The following is an 18020-nucleotide window of genomic DNA, read 5'->3' on the forward strand; positions in this document are numbered from 1 at the left end:
TATGTCCACAGTACATGCAAGTGGGTAGGGGGATAGATTAGATGACAGGGACAGATGGCAAAAGATGTGCACTGGACATCTCTGCAGGGTATGATTGATGTAGAAGGGGGAAAATGTGAATGATCTCCCCTGGAACTATGCAAACTTGGTCCTGGCGATGGCCAAGCTTATACAGCTTAGGGCCCCTCACTTTTGCACCAGTCAGAAGATCTTTCCTTGTTAACCTGTTTTTAATTTTAAGCTTCAGATAAACTAATTTGAGGAAACATTTTATGGCAAAATATAAGTTTGAAAACTACTGTGCTACATGAGAGTAAAAGAGTTATTTCTAACATGAAGTGATTGTTTTTCAGATCACTAAATAGCTTTTCCTTGAAGGTGCCATAGTGAACCAATAGGAAGAAAAGAAATTTCCCTAGTCTTCTCTGAAAAATTCAATGACCACATATTCTTCCATATATATATATATATATATATATATATATATATATATATATATATAATTGTTGTTTTATAGGTTTATAACAGTAATCATTCAATTGTGCCTTTTGACTGTAATGTATTATGAGCATTTCATGTTTTCACTAGTTGAAATCATGATTTTTAATGCATTGTTGAAACACGATTTATTTAAACAAAGCTCTATTTGGCATGAATGTAACTTTGGCATAATTCTCCCTTTTTCTTTCTTCTTAACAAAAAATAACTTATTGTGGTTAAGGTTTTGTTTATAGCCCTACTACTTTTTTCCGTAACTTCCTGGGATCATAATTATAAGAACAAAATGCATTACTATATTTAAGACTAGCTGATGGAGATAAATTAAAGCAGGATAGGGAAGTGAAGGGAAGAGAACTTGCTACATATATGTGTGTGTATGTGTGTGTGTGTGTTTTGTTAATCTTCATATATATATATATATATATATATATATATATATATATACACACACACACACATATGCATATAGTAGTTTTTAAACTATTCAGATTGCCCTCAGATCATCACAGCATTAACCTCTTACCTATCCAATTTGTGGCAAGTGTTTTCTTAGTTTATGGGCCACTGCACTGTGTACATGATTTAAATTTTCAATTTAAAGCCAAACCTCTACTTCAGTGTTTTTCAACCTTTTTTGGGCAAAGGCACACTTGTTTCATGAAAAACATCACGAGGCACACCACCATTAGAAAATGTTAAAAAATTTAACTCTGTGCCTATATTGACTATATATAAAGTAATTCTCTTGAATAGGAATCAAATAAACACAAAGAAAGTATTTTATAATTACTTTATTATGAAATATTAAGTAAACAAAATAGTGAAAAATTATAAAATTCTTGTCTTGTCTGCACCTACGGCACACCAGGCAACATCTCGCGGCACACTAGTGTGCCGCGGAACAGCGGTTGAAAAACGCTGCTCTACTTGATTATGGCTTTAATAGTCTCTGGGCCAAGTTTTTTTGTTTGGTTGGTTTTATTTTTCCCAATCACAGTTTAAATTCAATATATATATTAGTTCCAGGTGTACAGCACAGTGGTAGATAATCTGTAGGAGATCTGGTCAGGAGAGCTTTCCTCTGTTTCCAGGTGCTGGGCCTTCCTTTTGCTTTGTCTCCAGGGATACTGCCCACAGGGTTTTTTGGGGGGGCTAGTTAACTCACTAGGAATAATTTACTTATGGACCACGGCTGACTTTCCTGGCTTCCTGACCGGCTGTTTGAGGAAAATGATCACTGAGGTGGGGGCACAAGGGAACAGCTTTCTAAGTGCCACAAATCTCAGGAGTCGGGAATTAATCAGAAAACCAGGCAATTTACACTCTGAATTTCAAAGTCAGGAAGAGAGTGGGGTGGGACAGAACTTCCAGACCTACTTTTAGCAGGCAGATCTATTCTTTCAAAACTCCAGTCCTGCTGAAACCGGTTTGGCTCAGTGGATGGAGCGTTGGCCTGCGGACTGAAAGGTCCCGGGTTCCATTCTGGTCAAGGGCATGTACCTTGGTTCCAGGCACATCCCCAGTAGGGCATGTGCAGGAGGCAGCTCATCAACGTTTCTAGCTCTCTATCCCTCTCCCTTCCTCTCTGTGGAAAATCAATAAAATGTATTAAAAAAAAAAATCCAGTCCTATTGGCTTTCAGTGTGTGTTTCATCCCAGGTATTGGTGACAGTGTTACTCCCAGCTTTTATTGTCTTGGGGGGATGTGCATTGAAATGCTTATTTTCATCGTACCCATAAAATATAAAATTCGTGAAAGAATAAACTATGCTGGTTAGTGGGGAATGGAGGACATTTGTCACAGACTGGTGGCCAGATGCGACATAAACTTGGTTGCACTGTCCTGCTTCGCTCATCAGAGCAGTGCTTCTGGGCCCTGGGTCATTAGCCAGTGCCACACCTTCAGGCTAGGCTGTGGGGTGGGTAGTCAGCTTGCTTCTTCCCTTCATGACCCTGCATCGCATTGGTTTTTCAGCTCATCTCCATGTTCTTAAGCAGTTCTCAGACCTCTTCTTTGGTCTATTTGCTACCATTTTCTTTTTCATATTAACTTCTTCTAGGGAGGATTTGAGATGGTTATGATTTAGGGTACTCTAAACTCTCAATTACTTGTCGGCACTTGAGATAAATATCATTAAAGGTTTTCTTCTGATAATCCCTTTTTATAGAGATTAGCATATCTTGATTACATCCAATTGTTATATAACAGATGCCACTTGTTTATTGTGATTCATTAGAATTCTCAAGATTTAAGCATGAAATGAGGCATCTTCTTCTAAAAGCAACTCAGTGATCTGTGCTAATGGTGGGCAGAATGATGAACAATGCTCTTGTGCATATGCTACTGTGTGATGGCTCTGGGGTAGCCACTGCCCTTGCTTTCCATGCTAGGTAATTACTGTGTGCAGCATATGCTAATAACTGGAGCTAAGTGGTTACTATCAAGCAAGAGATGTGTGCAGTGCTACCAAGATGGTGTGAACAGTGAAGATGTCATTCAGATGTGGAAGCAGAGAACACAATGAGGAAGGAGATGTGTTAGTTCAGGGGAGGACTGGCCTGCTCAGTGAAATAGGGGAGGTACAGGTAGTGCACCCCAACTCGGGGGAGGATGAGGATTTAGGGAGCCGATGGTTCCATCTCTGTCTTCTTCAGATGCCCATAGTAAAGAGAAGTTTGAATCAAGGATAGGATTAGATAGAATTGGAAGAAGAAAGTAGGTTAGAAAAAGCAAATCTGAGATGGGATTAGCCTACGCTCAGAGGATGTGGGAAGTGAGCTTCCCCAGAAGCCAGGATGGACCTTAAATGTGGTAGATGTCTAACCCCATCTAAATAGCCACTGAATCAATGACGGAATGATATAAATGATCACCAAAGAAACTTATACCCCAAACTAGGGAACACTGAAATTTGAATTATTGTGCCTATGACTGTCCAAATATATATGACAGTGGCCTTTACACATTTTCACCCCTATATTAACATTTGTTTAAAGTGAAACGTTCTGACTTGAAACTAGTCTGACAACATAATATTCTCTCAGCACAAAGTACACGTGCTGCTCTCTGGGCTCCATTTTGTACCAGTATTTAAACATCATCCTAGTCCTCAGAATTCTAATAAAATGAAATTTAATGAAATGACCTAATTGCAGTCACCTCTTTTCTCTCTTCCACTGCGTTTTTAGAAAATGGGTCAAAGTCAATAGGATGCAGTCCTTTCCCTGCCTCCAGTTTATTAACTTGAGGATTCATTTCCTGAATATACCAAAGTTTCTAATTAAAAGGGATGGGATATGGACTAAAGGGGGGCGGGGGGAGGAGGATCATTGCTGTTGCTCTTTTCCACACATCAAAATTGCTCACCTTCCAATTAAAAAAAAGTGTTATTGTTTTTTAAATGACTGGTAAAGTTAACATTCTTTCTTCTTATAGGTGGAATGGCTGAAAAACGAGGAGCCCATTGACTCTGAACAAGATGAGAACATTGATACCAGGGCTGACCATAACCTGATCATCAGGCAGGCCCGGCTCTCAGACTCTGGGAATTACACATGCATGGCAGCCAACATTGTGGCCAAGAGGAGGAGCCTGTCCGCCACAGTGGTAGTTTATGGTAAGACCAGCCCAAAGGCCAGGAATGGAGTACAGAAAGCAGAGAAGTAGAGGGATGTGTGTTTTATTACAATTTAACTTTCAGAGCTGAAAGGTCTTAGGGGGTCATCCACCACTGTGTTCTCTCCTGCCTCTCCCGCTTGGCAGGTGAGAACACATCTCTATTGCTATTAATGTTTGCTCCTTCATTCAATATTGGACTTCCATGAGGTAGGCAGTGACATTTCCAACCACTTTTGATCAGAAAATAATTTTAGAAGCTGTTTATTTTCTTCCATTGTGTTTGCATTGGAAAAGAATTGAGGTGGGCAACTTCTGCTCCCCTCCCCCAGCCTCCCCAGACCTGCTTTCTCTCCTGGCATATAAAATCCACCATAAACAAACATCACTATTTGCTGAATATCTGGGGTATTGTTTAAAAGAAATACCAAGCTATTTAAGTAAAGGCATTCCTTTCTACAATAGATAAGCCCTGGGATTTATTTTTTTGAGGAACTTAAAGTAATAGAAATTCAAATGCTGATATTTTCTTCTTATACTCTGGATTTTCAAGTGCTTTAGAGATATGGTAATGAGTTCTTTCTATTTTTCATAATTTTCCAGCAAAGAAAATGATCTGTGTCCCTCCTTATATCAGATGAATAGGCTGAGGGGCACAGATGAGATAAGCCTAGTCGCTCACCTCATGATGGAGCAGCCACTGTGTGTGTCTGCAGGGTCTCTTGGTCCCTGGATGCCTTACTCACAACAACTGGCACAGTGGCTTGCACATAGTAGGCAATCAGTAAAAACCTTTCTCCTTTTTTTTCTCCCCTCCCCATTTTCTCTCTCAGTGAATGGAGGCTGGTCTTCCTGGACAGAGTGGTCAGCCTGCAATGTTCGCTGTGGTAGAGGATGGCAGAAACGTTCCCGGACCTGTACCAACCCAGCTCCTCTCAATGGTGGGGCCTTTTGTGAGGGAATGTCAGTGCAGAAAATTACCTGCACTTCTCTTTGTCCTGGTGAGATATCCACAGACTCCTCCCTTTCCCCTTCTGACCCACCAACACTAGTAAGCTGGTGTGAAGCTTTCAGCATAAGCCCTTCTTGCTCAAAGTAACCCTCTCCCAAGTTCAAAGAGAGCCTTTGTCCAAAAGGCTACTGTAGAACTCAATGTAATAGCAAGAACATGGGTGAAATACCTCTGTTTGGGGGCATATGTAGTTTTTAATACTCAATTGACCTTGAACACACACCATCTATAATCCAAATGCTTTGAAATATTTTTGTATCTACTGTGTTTGATTGGGCTAAGCCATACCCTTCTCTCCCTGGGTTCTCCCATTCTGTGGCATTAATTTTTTATAATAGCTAGTAGAAATTAAGTTGTCTGTGAACACAAACCAGGAACCAAAAATTTGACTCTTTATTATATCTGTTGTCAATCCACAAAGCTTACCAGTTTTAGCTCTGTATTTATCTGCAATAAAATTGGCAGAGATTGTACAGCATCACAGCGGTTGATTCTCCATTTGATCTATGCTTGCCTCCTTTTCTGAATAGAGATACACTACACTTGCCAAATATGGCTTTCTTAAGTTATTTTGTTCGTCTCTTACTGGCTCTAACCCAATTCATACAATGAGAAATAGATGAGACGGAAGATGACTTTCTTTATGGAAAACATATCCTCCCACTGAGAAACAAATTGATCCTGGGTCTCATATGCATTATGAAACATTAACTCCAAGGACACTGGACTAGGGCCTCTTGTCTAAAATTTCAAATCTAGTTCCACTCAAAGCTAAGGTGAGGCTTTCACCAGCAGTGTCTTTCTTGGAGTTTCATTTTGCATTTATTGAGTGCTTACTATGTGCAAGATACTTTTATATAGCAATCTCTTTTAACTCTGTGTTGTGAGTTTTATTATCCCAAGTTGACAGAAATAGGCCAAGTGACTTTGTCAGGGTTGCTCAGCCAATAAACTGGAAGTCAAGGACTCAGTCATTCTGTTTCAAGTTCAGTATTTTTTGTTACCCTATTCCTAATTGCTCTTGATTAAAAACTGAAAATCCATAACCCACATAAACAGGGTTGGTGTATTCCTAGGAGGTAATAGGACAATTGCCTCGAACAGCTGTCATGATCTCTAGGGTTGATTTTTAGTAAAATTCAGTTTTGTTCATTTCTACATACAGCAGCAATTTCTGATCCAAGAAATCTATTTATATAAGTCTTGGTATCTTGGGGTTTGACTGACCTGTTTTAGTTTAATACTATCAATATATATGGGTTTATTGTTTAGGGGGTTTTAGGGCTTAGAGATAGTTCATTCTGCTCTCTGTTCTAAACTGTCAACACCCAAGGACATGGTGACTACCACTGGTTACCGCACGTTGTTTATCTGTCCATCCAAGCTGCACTTGAGCATGAAAGACTGGGGAAGAATGGATAATGACATTGTTAGCCAACCTAAGGGCATTGGTAAGACGAATGCTTGCCTCAGTTCAGTAATTGGTCTCATCCTGAAAGAGCTAGAGAATTATACCACTGCTTTTGCTAGTCTATCTCTTTAGGAAAGAAACCATGGAGACTAGATAAATGAATGTGCTATTTTGTTTCTTGTTGTGGTGGTTATTGCTTTAAAATTCAGCTCTAAGAACAGCAGTCCTGGGGTGAGTCTCCTGACCACTGCCAGATTCATTCTAATGGTGGTTCCTTTGGTTTCTCTTTGAAGTGGACGGGAGCTGGGAAGTATGGAGCGAATGGTCAGTATGCAGCCCAGAGTGTGAGCATCTGAGGATCCGGGAGTGCACAGCACCACCCCCAAGGAATGGGGGCAAATTCTGCGAAGGGCTAAGCCAGGAATCCGAAAACTGCACAGATGGTCTCTGCATTCTAGGTAACACCTTCTGTTTAGCAACTTCAGTCTTTGTCGGTAATATGAAAAGAAACATCATAATTGTTCCTTGTGTTAAATATGTTAACAGAAAGCAAAATCTTCAAGGGTGAAAGTATAGAAAAGTAAGCAAAATCTCCAAGAGCAAAAAGAAAATAGATGAAAAGTGTAGAAAAGCAGACAAAAACATTTTTAGTAAAGCTTGGGTGACTTGGAATGATTTATCATTATAAGTTTTATAAGTGTATACATTTGTTTAACTAGATAAGGTTTTAGAAGAAATGATGTAAGAAGACATTTTAGACTTTTTAGCCTAGCAGTTCTTTTAGTAGTCTTCATTTTAAGTTTGGTGAAATTCTTATCACCACGCCTATATTTCTTCCAAGAATTATATAGCACTATAAAGCACTTAATCATCTTCAGAGACCATGGTTTTGTGGCAAGGGATGTGTTGTGACTGTTATCTTACAAGTGGGGGCTGGGATTTATGATACCTGAGGAGGTGGGTGGCTTTGTATCAAATTGGTCTGGCAGAGCAAGAAATGGAATGTGCATTTCAAAACTCCCAAGCCACTATTCCTGAGATTACATTCTTCCATCTCCAAGTGACTCTGCCTGAGTATGGGAGGATCCAGTAGTCACACAGAGACAGGTTTTCCTCTGGTGCTGTCCCTTCTACCTTTGTGACCCTGGATAAGTTGCTTATGTCTCTGACTGTAAGTAATCCAAATGGTACCCATGTTTGGTTATTGTGAAGACTAAGTGACAAAAAATATATACTTGATATTTCATGGCACAGAGTAGGTGCTCAGTAAATATGAACCTATTCTCCATCTGCCCAATCAGTGAGCTAAGGTGTACTGATTTTGCTTAGGTCCTTAAGGAACAAAAGATTCAGGGGATTGAACAAAAAAATAACATAGTTCAATACTAGTGTGTCACTTTTTATTTGGGAAGATGGCAGGATGAAGAAAATAGCTATTCTAAGTTGGATTTATTTTTCTAAAACAATACAACTGGGTACCTTTGATAGCAAGCATATTGAAACATGCTACCTTATATATTTTTTAAAAAGGTTATATGTTTAATACATTAGTTAAAACAATATGTTTTTAAATGAGCAACAATGGTGCCTTTTTGTTGTTGTTGTTGCTATTATAAGTATTGAGTAGCTGCGTATGTCAGATACAATACACAGGACTGAAATAGAATGCAACCTAGCCCCCAGTCTCAGCGATGAAAGGGCCCTGCACTCCAATGAATGTATTCCAACCATTTGTCTTCCTCAAAATGCCTTTTCCCTTCCAAAATGTAAGGAAACCTAAAACAAACTCAGTAGCAAGAGGAAATATGTTTCTGACTATTCTTGACTATTACCAGATTTTTCTGAAATATACCTTGGAAGTATGACTTTTTTAACATGTAGCCATATAGATACAGTTAGAAGTGTGATACTTACAAGTCTTCTAAAGAGGCATTGATAATATAACTATTTAGTTATCAACTGAATTTTAGATAATCATAGTTGTAACTTTCCCATCAACCACCAGTAAGGTTTGCACTAAAGGATATCAGCCCTAAACCTTAGTTGACTAATACTTAGTTCAGTTACCATTGAAGATGGATAATGGTTAGCACTTCAGGTAAGAAAGAATTGTTATCAAGTTCAGTGATCGAGTTGTTTAGTGCTGAAATGAATTACCAGCACTGAGAGGCTATTGGACACCTTAGATCCTAACTCTAAAATTTGAGGTACGTGTTTGTCAGGCTTCTCCAAAGAGAACCAATGAGATAGATGATGATAGATAGATAGATAGATAAATGAGATTTATTATAAGGAATAAGCTCATTTGATTATGGAATTTGGCAAGTCCCAGATCTGCTGAGCCAATGTCCCAGTTGACAGACTGGCAAGCAGGAGAATTCTACCATGAGAAGGATCAAGCTTTAGACAGACTGGGTGAGGCCTTGGGAAGCAATTATAGAGGGCAATCTGCTTTTCCTCATCTGTGGATCTAAATGCTGGTTTCATCTTTGAAGACCCAGGTAATGTTCAGCCAATTACCTGGGCAGCAGATGGCCAGTCAAGCTGACACATAAAATTATCCATTACAAAGTTGCATGTGTAGTTGAGAAGTTCCAAAGTTTAGTTCCTTCCTTTGAGCAGAAATGGCCATGTTCAGACAGTCGCTTTTAAGCAATTCCTGTGGGCATTGACCATGTATGGTTTTAGTCACATGTGTGTGGTTTAATGGGTATCTCATTCCCATTACTCATAGTGAAAATAATATAACCAGGAAGACAATAAGGTTTGGAGTATTGTAGGTGTGAATTTAGAATGCTACATGAGCCTTTTCTTTCTATTCAATTTACTCATGCCTGCATTCCCTTTTCTGCTTAAGCATGTTTTCTCAGCATCTTTTGTCTATAGTGTGCATATTAGTAACTCTGTCAGATGTGATCAAGAATATTGATAGCTACGAGTTAGAAATTAATTAAATATATTTATACTAGAGGCTTGGTGCACAAATTTGAGCATGGGTGTGGTCCCTCAGAGTTAGAAATTAATTAAATATATTTATACTAGAGGCCTGGTGCACAAATTTGAGCATGGGTGTGGTCCCTCAGCCTGACTGGCTATCAGGGGCAATTGGGGCTGATCGGGGCTATCTCACCCATTCCAGGGAAAGGGACCATGAGAAGTTGACTGGCCAGAGGAGATTGGCTATGGGAGTAAGCTGGCCATCAGGGGGCAGCTTCTGCTTTGGGCGTCTGTCCCCTGGTGGTCAGTGCATGTCATAGTGACCAGTCATTCGGTTAACTGGTTGTAACCATCACTTAGGCATGTATATAGATATAAATATAGATATGGATATGGATATAGATATATAGATATAGCTATATAGATATAATTTAAAAAGGGATATGTTTATGAGTCCAACACCAGGGTATATTCTGTCCTTTCAAAGTGGCTACCAATATTAACAAAAATGGATAGCAGATTACTATCTCTGCAGGAAGCAATGAAGAGCATTCTAGTTAAAAGATGCCAATACCCCTGGCACTCTGTTTAATGGTCTTGGTGAAACTATCTGAATAGAGATTCAGTGAATGCTGGGTTTGATTAAAATAGCACTTGCCTACAGCTTTGTGGAGCAGTCATTTTGTGAAGAATCTAGGTCATGTTACAATTTGGGAATTTTCTCCATCCTCATTCTATATGTTTTCATCTATGCCAAACAAGACCCTAAAACAGTTCCTCAACTTCTCTTAGAAGACCGATAATTCTTTTATTTTATTTAACTTTCAACACAGCATCTGGGTTGCCTTTGTGATCCCTGAGAGTATCCAAGAGAAGGAGCTGCCAGCTCTGAATGATCACTTTAATATTTGGGTGTGACTGTTGCTTGGTTAGTTGTGACTGGAGCACAAAACTTTAGTGTGAAGCTGTCACAGATGGCCACACCTAGGTGTTCTCATCAAGAAATTACATGTCCCGCCCTAATTAGTTTTGCTCAGTGGATAGAGCAATGGCCTGTAGACTGGAGGGTCCCGGGTTCGATTCCAGTCAAGGGCACATGTCTGGGTTGTTGCCTTGATCCCCAGTGAGAGGTGGGCAGTAGGCAGCTGATCGATGATTCTCTCTCATCATTGATGCTTCTCTCTCTTTCTCTCTCTCTCTGAAATCAGTAAAAATAAAGAAATCACATGCCCCCAGAATGGTAATAGTAAGATTAGGTCATCTTTGCCAATAGCAGTTAGTGCAAAGATCCAAATTGAAAGCATAAGCTAATCCTGTGATGCTTTTCTTTCCAGAAAGATAATTATGTGACATATTGTTGAGAAATAAGAACTTGTGTAGATCCATGTTTTCTAAACTTAAACACCAGAGCCAGGTAGTTTTTTGACCATGTCCTTTCTGCTTGCTGAACTTATCTTGTCTGTGCTCTAAGGAGCACTACCAGATGTAAATGACATATGCATGCCTCATTGAAAGGAACAGAAGGATGAAAATGGCAGGGTGTTTAGCTTGATCCTAAGAAATAAAAAAAGCCTGCTCCCTCTTCCTTAACTCCAACAGATATAACACTAAGGGCTTTGACTTGAGAAGATTAAATAGATCTGCTTCAGAGGGGATTAGTGCCTTGAGGTGTAGTAAGACTGAAGCCAGAGAAATGCCACAGGGGCCTGAAAGAGAGAGGAAATCTTCAAGGCTGAGCTACCTGATAGTTAATCCAGCCTTCTGGTCAAGATGTAAGATAGGTCAGTTCAAAGCTGATAGCTCAGAAACTGAAATATCTGTTAAATTGTGGTTTCTTTTCATTTCTAATGGATACATTGATAAGAAAAGTTTGAATTGACAGTTTGGAAACCACATCAAGGACAAAGACAATAGCAGGTTCAATTAAACAACCCCAAGCTCGAATTTAATAATCTAATAATATTACCTATTGAATGATTTACTTAAATGACCTAAAAGAAGCACCTGAAAAGGTGAGCCTGTAATCACATCAAAATAAAGGTCTTCTTGCTAAGCATTTTCTCTTGGGCTATTCTCAATTGACATTCTTACAGTAATTACCCACGTCCCTTCTCTATCTTTCCTAGGACACCATTCTAGAGTTGGCTGAGTGCATCTGAAACAACTTTAACATTTTGTTAATGGTTTGTGGGATGCCTATTTTTATATAGGATTATAATGGATAGATGTCCTTGTACCTTAACAAAACCCATTATTTCCTTTCTTTAGGCAAAAAGTCCTGAATTATTCTTGACTCCTTCTTAAACTTTTTGTTGGATAAGTTCATATTTCAGAACCAGCTGCACTGCACAATTGCTTAATTATAGTGTAAACTTTATATAGCAAAGAAATGAAAATGGTGTAGCAAGATAACATGCTAGCACAATCCATTCTTAAATTGTCATGACATTTCCAGCTGCTTGCTAATTCTCCCAGGTAGTTTTAATAGTTTTAAAAACCCATTTTCATTCAATTTACTGTACATAGTAGGTGCTCCTTTTATAATAGCTGCTTTCTGCATAACAAACAATTGATTCATTCAGAGTTGCCTTCATGTATACTCCATAGCAAATGTGAATACAGTATTGCAAATCCACAAGAGTAAATAAGAGTGTAGGACTGAGAACATATGGTATCATTAGCAGCTTAGCAACAATCTCTCCCCCATACCCCAAGAAACAATTCATTCACCATTATGGGATGCAATAAGAAGACCAGTGACTAACAAGCTTTAAAGAGAAAGAGTATAATGGCTAATGACTAAAATTTCCATTGTGCTTAATTAAAAAATAAAATAAACCAGAGAGAGCCTCATACTCATGTGTCCTAGTAAAAGCATTTTTTTAATTCTATAAAGCTAAATGTTTAGTTTTTGTGCTTAAATTTAAATGCCATGAGTAGAACTGAGCATAAAGAGAATGAAGATTAACCATATACAACAAATTATCATAAAATGTCTTGTTATCTACCCACTGTAGACTTTTCTGTTTTTATCCCCTGTTAATTAAAGATAGCCTTCTGGTCAAGATGGTGGAATAGGTAAATGCAGTGCTAGCCTCCTTTATGATCACATCAAAATCACAACTAAATTATAGACTTATGATCATTGAGAACCACCCAAAGACTACTGAACAGAATTCTTTAAGGATGTAAAGAAAAAACCACAAAAGACTGGTAGGAGGAGTGGAGATGCGAAAAGGACAGGTCCCACACCCACAGTATACTCATTAGGAATAAGGAGGGGTATCATAACTGTGAAGCTTTTTTTGAGGAGCAAGGGATCTAAAACAGTTAAGATACCTTTTTGTATCCAGGAAATTCCCCCATATCACCATGTTTATTTTCTCATAGACCTGTGCTACATGTACATTGTTATGACAGAATAACCAAAGTAAAAATTTATTTTTCAGCCAATAGAAAACAAGGTATTTAATTTGCCCTCATCTCTCTTCTAACCTTTCCCCCCACCCTATTCCTATCTACTTTACTTCCCAATATATATCAACTTCCCAACTTGTTTTGTACAACCCTTACATTATTTTGGTGAAATTGGACAGGAAGTGCTATGTCTTGCTTCAGAAACATGATCTCTGGCAGTTTCTCTCAGGCACATCCTGTTCACTTTATCCACTTTAGAAGAAGAATTGAAATAAAACACCTCCACTGTAAATAGGAAGGACTTTAAAATTAAATTTGGGCATCTGGAGAGCAGAAGCAGGATCACATTAGTACTTACAGTGGAAAAAGACAAAAACAAAGCAAAGTGAAACAAAAACCCAAGAAAATTAAAGAGACAAATAAGAACCAATCCCCATGATAATGTAAACTGGAGACAGAAAACCTATTATATAGAAAACTTAGAAACATTTCTTAAGGAAATAAAATTTAAGCCATACAACCAGAAAGTTGATAGAAATGCAAATCATTATAGCAAAAGTAAAAATATTTTGTAGTTAATATATGCCTAAGAAGCACAGGGAAGGCAGCAGTTCTGAACTAGGCATTGTTAGCAGACACAGAGGTTGAGTTTCCATGAGGCTGACCCAGGATAGATCTGCATTGATTTGGCATTCAGAGCAAAAGGTGAATAGCCTTCCACTGCCCTCTATGATTCTCAGTTTATACTGGTTATCCTGTTTGCAAATTAAGGATAAACATGAACCTAGAATTGCGAGAAATAAATGAGCTGGGCCTACAGGATTCAACATTTACCCTGTTTAGAAAAGAACAGGCTGAAAACTCAAGAGTTTGGGGGTCAGATTTCATGAGTTTGAATTTTGATTACAACACTATGAGCAAGTTTCTTAAGCCTTAATTTATTTATCTATAAAATAAATGTTATAATAGTGCCACATAGAAAGGATGTGTTTTGTTTCTTTAGAAGGAAATAGGCAAATCCATTCAAAGCATTTAGCATCCATAGTAAAAACAAGAACTGTGTGTGTGTGTGTGTTCTAGTAAAGTGATTCCTGTTTCAGAAAAATTTATGTTTTTCATGACCTGCAGAGGTACTGACATTGTAACACTATATATATTTAGTTAAAATATTTCCTAGTGCACCTATTAAAATAAGTGTATTTGTCATTAAAATTGTATTGTATGTTCACCATTTTATCCTCTTCTATTACCCCCATGAGTTGTTTTTTTTTTCTTAATCTCTCCACTTTTTTCACCTAGTTCCCCATCAGTCCTCCCTTCTGACAGCTGCCAGTCTGTCGCTATGAATTTGTTTCTATTTTGTTTGTTAGTTTAATTTGTACATTAGATTTCACATATAAGTGAAATCATATGGTACTTGTCTTTCTATGACTGGCTCATTTAATTTAATATAATACTCTCCCAGTCCAAACATGCTGTTGCAAAAGGTAAAATTTCCTTCTTTTTTATCTACTCATCTACTGATGGGCAGTTGGGTCTCTTCAAAAGCTTCATTATTGTAAATAATGCTGCAATGAAATAGGGATACATATATGCTTTGAATCAGTGTTTTGGGTTTCTTCAGATATATTCCCAGAAATGGAATCACACAACAAAAGGAGGGCATAGTTAAAAAGAATAAAATGACAACAAATATGTATCAACAATAATCACTTTAAATGCAAATGGCTTAAATGAACTAAACAAAAGACATAGGGTAGCTGAATGGATAAGAAAATAAGGCACATGTATATGCTGTCCACAAGAGACCCACCTCAGAATGAAAGATATACAGACTAAAAGTAAAGGGAGGATGGAAAAAGATATTTAATGAAAATGGAAATAAATTTAAAAAGCTGGGTCAGCAATAATTACATCTGACAAAATAGACTTCAAATCAAATGTTAAAAGAGAGACAAAGAAGGACACTACACAATGATAAAGCCATCAATCCAAAAGGAGGATATAACCCTTGTAAACATTTATGCACCGGACATAGAAACCCTAAATAGATCAAGCAAATCTTGATGGACATAAAGGGAGAGATTGACAGTAATATAGTCACAGGAGGGGATTTTAACACCACATTGACATCAGTGAATACATCTTCCAGATAGAAAATCAACAGTGTAACAGCTGCCTTAACTGACACACTAGATCAGATGGATTTAATTGATATCATCAGAGCATTTCACCACAAAGCAGCATAATATACACTGTTTTCAAGTGTACATGGAACATTTTCTAGTATAGACCACATATTAGGACACCAAACAAGATTCAGTAAGTTTAAGGAAAATGAAATTATATCAAGCTTTTTCTCTGACCATAAAGGTATGAAACTAGAAATCAAGAAAAAGACTGAAAAACAGATAGGGGCTAAATAACATTCTATGAATGGGTTAAAAATGGGATCAAGGAATAATTCAAAAGAGACATCAAGGCATATGAAAATGAAAACCATGATCCCAAATCTATGGACACAGCCAAAAAAGTTCTAAGAGGGAAAGTTATAGCAATACAGGCCTGCATTAAAAAACAAACAAACAAAAACCTCATATAAACAATCTGACCTCACAACTAAAGGAATGAGAGAGAGAAAAGTCTGAAGAAATGGAAAGGAAGAAAATTATAAAGATCAGATAGGTGGGGGTGGGAACAAAGTAGTCTAAAAAAAAATAGAAAAGTTCAATGAAACAAAGAGTCAGTGTTTTGAAATGATAAAATTGATAAAACTATAGTAAGACTCATCAAGGGGGGGGAAAGGATAGCCCAAATTGTCCCGGCCTGCGGGACAACAACGGGGGCCCGCAGGAACCACCTAAGAGAATGAGGCAAACAAGGAACGCGAAAGAATGGGAGCAAGACAAGGTTCTGATCAAGCTCCGATTTTTATTCTCTGAAATGGCTGTATTTATACAGCAGAAACAAAGGGGGGCAGGGTTGCCTATGCAGGGGGGTCTTTGGTACCTGGCAACACAGGATTGGCTAACTGCCAGGGGCGGTGTGACATTCCAAGGTGCAACATTCCAAGGCTGGGCCATCTAGGGGGGAGGATCAGGAAGGGGAAGAGGCAGGAAGACAGGAGATGCTAAGCTGCAGGTTATCTTATCTTCTGGCCAAGCCCTCAGGGCACCACATAACTTCTGCTAGAAGGAACTTAATTCTATTTCCTTAAGACTGAGTTGCTTGCCTCAACTCTGCTGGCTCCCAACACCAAATAATATCTGAAATGAAAGAGACGTGACAACTGACACCACAGAATTACAAAGAAATCTCACTTATATGTGGAATCCAATGAACAAAATAAACTGACAAAATATTCTTATATATTATACTAATATCAAACTATCAAAATGAGAAATTATTAAACAATATATTCTACAATTGCATCAAGTAGAATAAAATTCCTAGGAATAATTTTAACCAAAATTTTAAGATTTGTAATTGGAACATTATAAGACATTAAAGAAATTGAAAATTTGAAAATAATGGAAGATGATAAGCGCTCACAGATAGGAATAATTAACATCTTTAAAATGTCCATCCTACCCAAAGAAATCTATAGATAAAATTCCTATCAAAATATAATGGGATTTTTCACAGATTTAGAAAGCATAATCCAAAAATTTACATCACAAAAAATAATAAATAAATGGGACTTTATCAAACTAAAAAAGCTTTTGCACAGTGATGGAAACCATCATCAAAATGAAAAGAACGTATTCAATGAGAGAAGATATTTAAGGAACTCATACATCTTCACACCCAAAACACACAAAAAAAATTTGATTAAAAAAATGAGCAGAGGATATGACTAGACATTTCTCAAAAGAGGACATACAGATGGGCAGTACATATAAAAAGATACTCAAAGTCATTAATAATCAGAGAAATGTAAATTAAAATTACGAAGAGATATAACCTCACATCTGTCAGAACAGCTACCATCAATAAATTAATCAATAACAAATGTTTGCCAGGATGTGGAGTAAAGGAATCTTCAGGCATTGTTGGTGGTATTATAAATCAGTGTGGCCACTATGGAAAACAGAATTACCATATGACTCAGCAGTTCCACTTCTGGATATATATTTGAAGAAATTCAAAACACTACTGTGAAAAGATATGTGCACCCCACTTATTCACTGCAGTATTATTTACAATAGCCAAAGTATGGAAGCACCCTAAATGATTATTAATAGACTAATAGATAAGAAGATGTGGTACACATATATAATGGAATGTTACTTACCCATAAAAATAAATCTTAACATGTGTGATAACATGGATGGACCTAGAGAGTTTTGCTAGGTAGAATAATTCAGACAGAGAAAGACAAATACTATATAAATTTGCTTATATGTAGAAGCTGAAAAACAAATATATGAACAAAACAGAAATAAACTCACAGAAGTAGAAAACAAATTGATTGTCCCCCAGACGGGAGGGGCTTCAGGGGGACTGGTGTGGAAAGATAAAGAAATTAAGAAGTGCAAATTGCCAGTAGAAAAACAGTCCCTGAGATATAAAGTACACTGTAGGAAAGATAGTCATAACTATGCATGGTGTCAGATAAGTACTAGATTTATCAGGTGAACAATAAGATTTAGAAATGTCTAATCAGTATGTGGTACACTTAAAATTATTATAATTAATACATAAATTTTAATTGAAAAATTTTCGTTTTTCTTTAATTGATCTATGCCTGGGAGTTGGGACATTTTTATGTAGGAGGTTTGGAGGGAAAAGGACATCCAAGGAGAGGCACCAGCATGGGCAGGAGCGGTAATGGATTGCTCAGACTAGGGCATGAACTAGTGCTGAGGTGCTGTGGAAACTAAGTCCTAATTGTTGTGGTGGGATCAGCTAATAGGAGACCATAAAGATAGGCAGGGCAGTTGGCTGTGACTTTAGGGCAATGTGGAATCATGGTAGATCCCTGTGTGCTGATGCTAGAGGATCAGAAAAGTCTGGAGGGGACAGAGAAGTCTGACAATTCCACAGACTTCAGAAGCACCTCCTAAACCATTAAAAAGTACTGACTGGAGGGTACATAAAATAGTCAACAAATACGTTTTTTTATG

The 18020-nt window shown here is 37.7% G+C and overlaps 1 protein-coding gene across 9 annotated transcripts in view; it reads left to right on the plus strand.

Moving 5' to 3' along the window:
- The window catches only part of UNC5D (unc-5 netrin receptor D), a 495999-nt gene that overhangs the window by 387306 nt on the left and 90673 nt on the right, over window positions 1–18020 (plus strand). For 6 of the 9 annotated variants that reach the window (XM_084879252.1, XM_084879255.1, XM_084879254.1 and 3 more), the window contains exons 5-7: window positions 3938–4118; window positions 4951–5118; window positions 6834–6998. In XM_084879252.1, the coding sequence (XP_084735378.1) occupies window positions 3938–4118; window positions 4951–5118; window positions 6834–6998 (514 nt within the window). The remainder of the gene's footprint in view (window positions 1–3937; window positions 4119–4950; window positions 5119–6833; window positions 6999–18020) is intronic. The other 3 variants (XM_084879256.1, XM_084879259.1, XM_084879258.1) reach the window with 1 other exon arrangement.

Source organism: Pipistrellus hanaki, assembly GCF_964339955.1.
Source record: "Pipistrellus hanaki genome assembly, chromosome: 3".
NCBI lineage: Eukaryota > Metazoa > Chordata > Mammalia > Chiroptera > Vespertilionidae > Pipistrellus > Pipistrellus hanaki.